Raw genomic sequence first — 11,070 nt, forward strand, 5'->3', positions numbered from 1 at the left:
ATAATATTTTTTGCTTTTTTAAACTGTTTAAACTCATTTATTTAAAAAGTTTTATAAATCTGGAACACCTGCTGTTTATCTCTTAAATTCTTCCTGTTTTGCTGTCAGACCCCAACAAAGAAACTCTACTTCCTCATCAGAACTGAAAACACTTACGTTTTCTCCTTACTTACGTTTGCTTGAAGATGTCCATTGTAGAACAGCTTTGATATGAACTTACTTCTTAACTCTTTCTTTCTTTGTAGGCTTGTATAGATGATAACGTAGATATGGTGAAATTTCTGGTGGAAAATGGAGCCAATATTAATCAACCAGATAATGAAGGCTGGATACCTCTACATGCAGCTGCTTCCTGTGGATATCTTGATATAGCAGAGTAAGACTTTTACCTCTATTTTTAAATCTATGTATTTTGCTCATTCATTGCTATAGAGACAATAGAAGCAGTTGGTATTCATAAATTGTGTTTTTAGCTGCCTCTGGGATGTGTAGTGAGGAAGAATGTTTTGATATTGTGTGTTGATTGTGAAGTGTGCTACATCTATAACTTTGTGTGTTGCATTTTCTCTTTCTAGTTTTTTACATTGCATATTGGGTAGATACAAACATAAACATAAGACTGCTTATGACTGTCAGATTATTTCTTTATATTAATATTTTTTTTTCTGTAGAAAGGCTTTCTGGGGGAAGGCACAGGGACAATGGTCCAAATTACATTTATTAATAGTCTGAAATATTATCCTGGGATAAGTCTATGTGTAGGAGATAAGTTCTACAGTTGTATTTGCAGTCTTGAAACGTTTGTTTTTCAGCTATGGTATAGAACAGTTGACTAGTTCTTTTGACTGTGGAGCAAAAGCCTACAATAAAAGCTTTTTCAGTATTATTTAAAGCTTATTCACTACTGAATTCTAGGAGTGGTTTTGTTATTTTTAAAATCTGTTGAGGGCCACTGAAGGTGTGATAAAATTAAAATTTTTGCTAGCTTATCTGTTCAAGCCTGAAATTACGACTCTTGAGAAAATGTGTGGCATATGTTGTTCAGCATGCTGTTGTTGCAGTTAAGCAGTTAATAAAGTTTTTTTTAAAACCCTTTGGGTAAACACAAAATTCATTAATTTTACCATTTACTCATTGTGACATCTGATCCAGTATAAGATTTGGATAAAATAGAAAGTGGTATTTTTATCATGTAATTATGTATTAATTGCAATGGTGAAGAATGAAAATTGTGAGTTTGTTCTGTGAATTTGAGAGTTTTACTTGCTGCAGTCTAGAGAGAAGTGAAAAATTCTGGGGACTCTAGTATATAATTTTCCCTGGAATTTTTTTTGTGGTGTTCACAGAGTGATATCCTTGGTATACCTGGGGCACTGTGTGACCACTAACTTTGTAATCTGCCTTTCTAAGCTATGCAGATGTTTGATGCTGTTGTCCCCCTTGCATGAGTACTGGAAGTGTTTACTTTTTGGCTATACTATTATACTATACTTGGCTAAAGAATTTCCCTGCAAATTGAGATAATATAGGCCTTTCTACAGTTTAGTGGAGGTAAAACACCTGCCTTTATTCCACAATAGGAAAAAGTTTAGTTAAATGATCTTGATTTAGCGTTGCAGCCAAACATAGGCCCTTGCTTTAAAGAGTGAGCAATGTCCCTTGTCCACTGAACAGTTTTTCACTATTGACTTAAATATCTGAGATCTGTCTGGTTCTTATTCTCTCAGATTGGAGCAGAACCTCTCTGCATATTTTCTATAGATAGCCTTTAGAGAAACGGGGTTATTGAACTGTAGTCCTTTGGGATGTGAGAATCTAAGATGTTGGAAGAGCAGTGATTCTGAGGTGCATGGAGTTTCGAAGATAAGCTGTTGAAACAAATTTCCATATACAGCTGAGAAGGGGAACCTGATGTGAGTGGAGCAGTATTTATAGCTGATGATGCCCATAGAGTTTAGATCTTCTTCAGACTGCTTCTCCACAATCTCATCTTCAAATAATTTACAAAAATAAATTCTAGAAACCAGAATTTGCAGCTGGAGCAAAACTGAGTGCTGTGTCCAGTTCTGGGCCCCTCAGTTTGGGAAGGACGTTGAGACGCTTGAGCACATCCAGAGGAGGGCAGTGAAGCTGGTGAGGGGCTTGGAACACAAACCCTGTGAGGAACAGCTGAGGGAGCTGGGGCTGTTTAGCCTGGAGAAAAGGGATGACCTAATCACTCTCTACAACTTCCTGAAAGGTGGCTGTAGTCAGGTGGGGGTTGGTCTCTTTCACCAGGCAGCAGTTGACAGAATGAGAGAACACAGTCTCAAGCTATGTCAAGGGAAATACAGGTTGGATATTAGGAAGAAGTTTTTTACAGAAGGGGTGATAAAGTTCTGGAATGGTCTGCCCAGGGAGGTCATGGAGTCACCATGCCTGGGTGTGTTTAAGAAAAGATTGGATGTGACACTCAGTGCCACAGTTTAGTTGAGCTGTTAGGGCATGGGTTGGACTCGATGATCTTTAGGGTCTCTTCCAACCCAGTGATTCTTTGAATTCTGTCGGGGAAGGTGAAAGGATGATACAATAAACTACCAGAGATAAGAAATTTTGTTTTTATTTAGTCCATAGTATGTGTTGGTTTCAGCATCTCCTTTAGTGAGGATGCATTGCTGGGAAGCATGAGAATGTGTGTTTGTGCATGTCTGTGACTGAATCTGATGTATTGTACTTTTAGCACCTATTTTTGTGCAAGAGAGAAGACACTCAGGGAATGAGTTCTGTTGTTTTCTACCTTTATTAATAAAGGGCTGGGGAGAGTCTGACCTGTGCTTCCCTTTCTCATCCTCCTGTGGAATTGCATGTTGCACAGCTTTGTAGTGCTTCTCAAACCGGGGACTTGGCAATCTTGCTTCTGCTTCTTCAGCTGCCATCTTAAGTTTTCTTAGGCCTTCCTTCCTTCCTTCCTTCCTTCCTTCCTTCCTTCCTTCCTTCCTTCCTTCATGCAAAAGATTATTTCAGGCTTGTATGTCCCAAAATCTAAAATTATATTTAAGAAAGCAACTGAACTAGGAGATTTTAATTCTAATCCTAGAATTACAGAGTATTTGAGTTGGCAGGGACCTTTCATAGGTCAACTAGTCCAACCCCTCTGCAGTGAGCAGGGATATCTACAACTAGATCAGGTTATTCAGAGCCGTGTTCATCTTGGCCTTGAACAATTCCAGGAATGGGGCATCTATGGCTTCTCTGGGCAACCTGTTCTGATGTTTCACCATAAAATCATTTGCATTGGAAAACACTTCCAAGATCACTGAGTCCAACCTTTGACTGAGCACCACCATGACCATAAAGCTGTCCTGTCCAGTTACTTCTTGAATGCTTCCGGTGATGGTGACTCCACAGCCTCTCTGGGCAGCCTGTTCCAATGCTTAACTACCCTTTTCAGTGAGAAAATTCTTCCTCATGTCCAACCTGAACCTCCCTCCCTCAGCTTGAAGCCATTTCCTTTTGTCCAGTCCCTGTTAGCAGGGAGAAGAGACCAACCCCCACCTGGCTACAGCCTCATTTTGGGGAACTGGAGAGAGGTCTCTCCTGAGCCTCCTTTTCTCCAGGCTAAACAACCCCAGCTCCCTCAGCCACTCCTCACAGGACTTCTGCTCCAGACCCTTCCCCAGCCTTGTTGCCCTTCTCTGGGCATTCTCCAGCACCTCAATGTCCTTCTTCCAGTGAAGGGCCCAGAGCCAGACACAGGACTCAAGGTGTGGCCTCACCAGTGCCAAGTACAGGGACAATCCCTGCCCAGGTCTTGCTGGCCACACTATTGCTGACCCAGGCCAGGATGCCATTGGCCGTCTCGGCCACCTGGGCACAGCTGGCTCATGTTCAGCCACTGTCACCAGCATTCCCAGCTGCATTATCCCTTGGGCAGTTCCCAGCCATTCTGTCCTCAGCCTGTAGCACTGCATGGGGTTGTTGGGACCCAACAGTACTTGGCCTTATTGAACCTCATCCAGTTGGCCTTGGCCTACTGATCCAGCCTGTCCAGACCCCCCTGCAGAGCCTTCCTGCCCTCAGCAGATCAACACTCCTGCTTAACTTACTGACTGAGGGTGTCCTAGATCCCCTCAGCCATATCATCCATAAAGATAATAAACAGCACTGGCCCCAGTGCAGAGCCCTGGGGAACACCAACTCCCAGCTGGATGTAACTTGTTCATCACCACTCTCTGGGTGCATCTGTCAGGACAGTTTTCTATCCAGCAAAGAATGTGCGTGACCAGGCCATGAGGAACCAGTTTCTCCAGGAGACTGCTGAGAGAGAGAGTGTCAAAAGCTTTTCTGAAGTCTCGGTGGACAACATCCACAGCTTTTCTCATCCAGTTGGTGGGTCATCTGGTCTTAGAAGGGAGATCAGGTTGGTCAAGTAGGACCTGCCTTTCCTAAACCCATGCTGGGTGCACCTGATCCCTTGGTTGCCCTGTAGATGTGAAGAGTTTCTTCTTAATATCTGATCAAAACCTTCCCTCTTTCAGTTTGAAGCCATTTCCCCTTTTCCTGTCACTGCGTGCTCTTGTTGAAAATTCCTCTTCAGCTGTCCTATAGGCCCCTTTAGGTACAAGAAGGCTGGCTATAAGGTATATATGTGAGCTGTAATGTACACATTACTCTTAAGTAGTCCCTGCTGCCACTCAGATGTTCTTCAGTGAGTGCACTCCATGTGCTGGAGATCTGTGAGAAGTACAGAACATGGAGGTGGTAGGAAGCTTCTCTGAAAAAAAACTCTGGATGTCTCAGGGAGCCACCACTTGAGCAATATTTTTGCCTTGGTCCCATGCTAATTGCTAGTGAGCTGAGTGAATATGTGGCATGGCCTCCCACTTGTTGGGATTTTATTTTGCTCTGTACTGTCTGGTCAGTGGGCTTGTCATTGCAACTGTATTTCCTGTCCCTGTTATCCTTCACTGCGTTCACCACTCCTGTGACAGCTTCTCCCAGCAGTATCTCCTGTGCCATTTCACTTTCCTGCTCCTTCAGAATAGCCATCTTGTCTTGACTATGTTTCCTGTCTCTTCTAAAAAAATTCATCTTCCACTTTTAGAAATGTTTGTCTTATAGAAGGCCACTTCAATTGAAATACAGCAAAGAACATAGTTTAGTGTGTAACAATGTGTCAGCTGCTTGCAAAGGGGGAGTCCTGCTGTAAAAGTAAAATTTCTGGTATGGAAGGCAGCTGCCTGTGTTGTTTCTGACATTTGTAAATATTGAGAGTGTTTCAGCTTACTAGAAGTTCATTGAATACTTTAATTTTAGAATTGTCTATTTAGATTGCTGTTCATCTAGTTTTTGATTATGTAAATCACCTTGCAAGTAATTGTAATATGAACATGTTTTAAATCAAAATTCTTCAACATTTCCATAACAGGTGGATTTTGTATAGTATATTCTCTTTTCTGTTCTCCAATTTTTTTATACACAGAAAGCTTTACCCAAGCAAGCTTTTTTTTTTCACTAATGTATTAGTGTAAATTAAGAAGCCAACATGAAATGCTTTGTAAAATTATAGTTATTTGAAAAGAAACTAACTTTAATACAGGACTTGAACAGAAATTTTGTGTGCATTCTTTAAGATGCTATTTAATGGGTAGGATCCTTGAATTTACCTTTATACAATTGCTTTCTTGTGTATAATGAATTATTTTGTCTGATAGATCTCTTCTATGGTTGAAAAGTTGGTATATTATTTCAGTATCAGGGAATAAACAACTTTTTTTGAATGCAAAATAAGTAATGGGGGAGGGCAAAAGTGGCATTTAAAAAACAATTTTAAAATGCTTACTTTTTTATTTCTCTGCTATGTATTGCACCAGATAAAGAAAAATCTGAAGTAGCAGAAATTTCTCTTTTGTTCAATAATTAAAGTTTGTGTTAAAAATTACTTTCTTGGGGGCTTTGTAGGTTGCCTAGTTGTGAGTGTGTAGTTGATGTATTTTGAACCTTGTTTGCAACTGTTCAGAGGCTACTATACAGTTATACTACTTAAATAGGAATGCTTTTTCATTTTATCCAGAATGAAAGATGCATCTTCCAAGAAATATAAGAAAAGTGTTTTTCAAAACTAACATAAAGTCAGTGACAGTTACAGTTTTGTTGCAAAAAAACACCCAAAACTGAAGGACGAGAGAGATGTCTGCTGAAGGAAGAATAGCATTTTCATACCTTCACGCAGTAGGTACTACAAGCAGTTTGACAAATGTTGCTGGAGATACTGAAATTCCTTGTGGGTTCAAGGGATGACAAATCTATGGAGGGTGGATACGGTAAAAAAATATTAAGGCGGAATACATACATACAAATGGAATCTGACTGAGAAAGTCCATGGCAGTAGTTGGAAAGGTATTACATGAAAAGTAGCATGTATTTGCTCTGCTTTAGTTCTCCTTGGAGATCTTATGCTTGGAGATGGGCTTGATGTTAACTGGATATTTGGACTGACTCTTTTCAGTAGCTTTTATGTTTGACAAGCATGTTTGATATACCTGTAGTTTGATACCCATACAAATCCTAAGACTTAGCCTAGTTTCAAAATACACCTTTATTTAAGAGGTTTTGAAGGCTGAAGCATATGATTACAGTCAGAAACAGAAAAACATCTCAAGTTCAGAGTCTCCTCAGCGTATTTAGGAAGAGAATAGTAGTTTGACCAACTCTGCTGCTGTAAAACACCAACTTTTCCTTTCTGCCCAAAGTTTCCTATGTTATATATCCCTTCCTTCCCCTAATATTTAAAGCAGACTTTAACAGGCTTGTGTGTAACCATAGGCTCGCTGCTGAAGCCCATCTGTTCTTCCAGACTCCAGATACCTGAAAGTGAACCCAGCCAAACTCGTTTCTGAAGCCTTTGCAAACCATTGTCCCGGGATCTCCCTATTTTAGTAACAGTCCATTAAGACTAAATGAGTGATCCTTGTCTGATAGACAGAGGACTTCGAGACAATCCTGCAAACTTGTAGTTGGATATCTAGATGTTCAGTGATAGGTGGTTTTCTTACAGCTCTAATTGCCTTGGGGGGACTGCTGTGGGTACTGCTTGTTAGTGATTCCTGCCTGTGGTACAGGACCTGTGCTCATCTGGCAACAGCTAGTCAAGAGAATTCAGTGGAGTTTGACAACATGATTAGAGTGATCTAACTTGAGACTATTGCACAAACAGGCAGGTACTCACTTCCTCCCTTGGCTTTGCCTCCTCCACCTTCCCTCTTGTGTTAGATATCTAATGGATCACACAACAGTGTGGGAACTATATGCATAAGAAAAGCCTTCAGGGGCTTTGGAGGCTTTATTCTCTTTTGGATCACTGAGCTGACCTGGCTTGCCAGCAGCACTTGGCATAGATATGCAGGTTAAAAAAAAAGTCTAAGCTGCTTTTCAGACATATCTTTTACTTCTGATTGGAAGCCTGGCTGAGTAGAGCTGCCTGTTCAGTGGTGGAGTCCCATGGTTCATCTCCCAGCTCATGAACCTGAACCACTTGGTACTGTTCAGTGTTCTTTCATGATATCTGAGGGTGTTAGTGCCAGAAAGTATGTTTCAAAGCAGTTGTTTTTAATCCATCTTCTCCCAAAGTCTTAATAACTTGATCATCTGAAGCTATTTCTTACTTATTAGTGAGTTTTTAATCTAAACTCTTTTGCTGTAACCCATTTTAATCCTAAGGAGCAAAACATTACTTGGGCAAAGCACACTTATAAAAAATGTCAGGGATGGCTCCTATCTCCTTCAGCTCGGTTACAAGTTATGGTTTCAATTAAGTGAGTAGGAAGTGATATTACTAGTGATACATTCAGATATGGATCGTTGGAGAATAATTGGAAGTTTGGATTTTTGAACAACAAGGTAAAGCTTGTGGTCTGAGGTAAACCACATGCAAACTTATGATGCAAACTGGTATGGGGTTTGATCTTACAGAGATGCTATAAGGTGAAGGGATGTTTTTGTCAGGATCCAAAATGTTTGTTTAAATAGTAGGAAATGCTGACTGGAGGTGTAGAATTAAAAGTAAAAGGAAGCGAAGATGAAACATCATACAACCCACTTAAGAAAATGAGAAGAGGACTTCAGAAGGATAAAACATGTCATGTGACAAAATAAAAACAGGGAAAGAAGATATATTCCCAGTCAAGGAAAAACATCTCTTCTAGAAGAATGACTGACTCTTACAAGTTGATATTGGTAAAGCTGCAGTGTTTGTTTTGAGAGCTGGGAAAAGGTCACTGCAGGCTTTAGAAGATTGTTGCAGTTAATTTCCATTTGTTGCCTTCTTTCTGGAAAAACAGATTGGGGAAAAAACGTGTCCCCTACTCTCCGCCCCCAGTCAAATTGTGATGCTCTGTGCAACATAAAAATTCCTCCTTCTCCAAACCCAAACTTGCATTAGTTATCTGCAATGATAAAGCTAAATTCTGTTAGATAAAATAGTGGACAGACTGGGAGAAGACCAGTGAAGTAGTATCAGTTGGCATTTTCTTTTACGAAGATGTACTGTGGCAGTGTCCTGTTTCCAGCATGTTTTTGCTGCATGTAAGTATATCGTAAGAATAATGAAATGCTAATGAGATTGTTAAGGTTGATGGTGAAGTTCCCTTTTTGAAATCATGTCATTATGTGGTAGAGTTTAATCTTTTCTACTGTGTAACTGTGATCTGATGTGTGGATAAAACCCAGCTGACAGAAATGCAAATTAAAATATGGTTGATGGGTTAGAGGAAACTATAGGACTTAAGTGATTTTCATACATGTTTGTTCAGGTGAGGGAGTCAAGGAGAGCTGGTCCCTGTAGAATGTACAAAGTGTGTGCTATGTAGCTGCCTTTTTTCAGATTGGCTTACTGTGTGTATCTCTATTTGTGACCCTAAATATTTTTAGTTAATGTATTAGTATTTAGTAAGTCTTCCTGTTCTTCTAAGGGTAAATGTAATAGAAATTAAGTTCAGAGATATCTTCCTCAGGAACACAATTTAATGGGAAATACCTTTTTTTCTTTTAATACAGTTTAGCAGTTCATTCAGCCTAATGAAAGTCAAGGGACTGATGCCCATTGTAATGCTCAACGCACTCTTAGTATTTGGCTGAAAAAGAATTTGAAAATGGAGCTGATGTCTAAAAAACCATCATGCTTTGAGAAGTGAAATAGGAGAGATCTTACTTGTTTCTCACAAAACATTGATTTTATTGTTATTCTGAGAACAATTTAAAGTAGATACCTTACATCTGAATTCTGAAGTTGAAGGTGGTACATGAAGAAAAGAACATATACAGAAGAGTAATAGATATGGAAACCTGAGAGATTGTATAGACTCACAAGAAACAACACTCAGGTCCTTCCCAGCTGATAGCTTGTAACTGCCCATTGCCACCAGTAAGTTCCTATTTTCTAGGTAGGACTAGAACATGGGAGAACAGCTCTAGGTATATTATATACATGGGCAACCAAGTTCTGAATTGCACAAAGGCTTGGTGAGTGTGGTGTACTGTCACATGTGAGGGCCTCATCAACCAGTTCAAAATTGCTGTATGACAGAGGCAATGATAGATCCTCTGTACACTGTGGAATCTGTGGAATTATTAGTGCTGTTGACCACTGAGTATAGTATTTATTGAGTTATCTGATATAAAAATAATTTAACTTGCAACAAAGTTGGTTTTGAGGATTGTGTTCTAGGAGAAAACAAGGTTGTGGTATAGATTGCCACTTCTCTGCATCTCAGTTTTGATTTTCTTTCAACTTTTACTTGAGTGGTTTATCTGTTGTGAGTTTGACCCTATTCTGACAAATACTGTAGATTTTCTAGTGACACTAAAACAATTTATGACCTACTTGTCCTGTCTTAAAGTCGTGTCTTTTGTTGGCTATCCTAAACTGCGTCATTTCAGTGCAAATGACCATAATCTGCATGTGGTTTTCTAGTCTTACCCCTGACTGAGGCAGGATAAAAGATGTTTGAGTTCTCCTAAAATGCATGTAGATGTAGCCATGGTGTCTCTAGACACATAAGGGCTGCTGTGCATTGATGAAAGTGGGTTATTTGGGTACAATTCAGACACTAAGACACAGAAGTGTGAGGGTTTTCTATAAGCAGTGGATTTGACAAGAAAAAGGTATAAAAAAGTAATTATTTGAAACCTCTTTATTACAGACAAGATACTGCTTATCAAATAAATGATTGAGACATTTGAATGAAGAGTAGGACTTTCTTTTGGAAGAAGATTGATTTCAAGGAAATTCAAAGCAGACTGAACATGTAAACAATTGCTATGAAATGCAGATTGCTGGTATCTAAATGGGGGTCAGACTAAGTTCAGTATACTACTGAGTGATGCTAGAAACTGCAACTGTGATAGTAATGTTGCTCTGCAGAGAGGTCTGCTGACTATATTGTTACATAATATAATTACAAGTTAGATTAGTTCTGTGATGTAGTAGTTATGTATATGCTAAGATCTTTTTAATACAGGAAATGAATTGATCTTGGTTTAAATTTTTCTGATATGAATGCAATCATGTGGCTGTTGGAGAAAAACAAGCCTGTTAATTCCATACTCATAATTCTGCTGAAATAGAAGTCAGCAGGTAAAATCATTATTTTTGGTGCTACCGTACCCAAATACAGCAATGCTGCTTTTGGCAATAAGGCAGGAGGGATGGTGAGCTGCTGGTGGGATCACCTCTTGTTAGCTGAGGAAAGTGGGAAGTAGCATTGTCTTCCTTCTCCCGCCTCCTCTTCTACCTCCATGCTGCTGTTACCTATTCTTCACAACCACTGTAACTCAATCCCAGTTGTTCACCTTGATGATGGTTAGGTAAATCACCACAAATGCTTGGAGACTTGCTATGGGAAAGCATCCCAAGCATAGTGTTGTCAACTGGAGTTACAGTGTGACCTCTGCAGCTGCAGTGAGACATTTTTCATACTCAGCCTTCACTTTTACACAATGTGCTGCAAGCTTCAAAATGAACACTCGCTCATGAAGTGCATCATGAAAATAACATTTGATATGCACTTCAAAAATACTTCTAGTTTTGCTTCA

General features: G+C 39.7%; 1 protein-coding gene across 1 annotated transcript in view; it reads left to right on the forward strand.

The window, feature by feature from the left end:
* Nucleotides 1-249: 249 nt before the first annotated feature.
* PPP1R12A (protein phosphatase 1 regulatory subunit 12A) overlaps nt 250-11,070 on the forward strand; it is a 69,055-nt gene continuing 58,234 nt past the window's right edge. The window contains exon 1 of the mRNA XM_005419195.2: nt 250-376. Coding sequence (XP_005419252.1) covers nt 270-376 — 107 coding nt within the window. The 5' untranslated portion in view covers nt 250-269. The remainder of the gene's footprint in view (nt 377-11,070) is intronic.

The sequence above is a fragment of the Geospiza fortis genome, unplaced genomic scaffold, assembly GCF_000277835.1.
Source record: "Geospiza fortis unplaced genomic scaffold, GeoFor_1.0 scaffold166, whole genome shotgun sequence".
Classification (NCBI taxonomy): Eukaryota; Metazoa; Chordata; class Aves; order Passeriformes; family Thraupidae; genus Geospiza; species Geospiza fortis.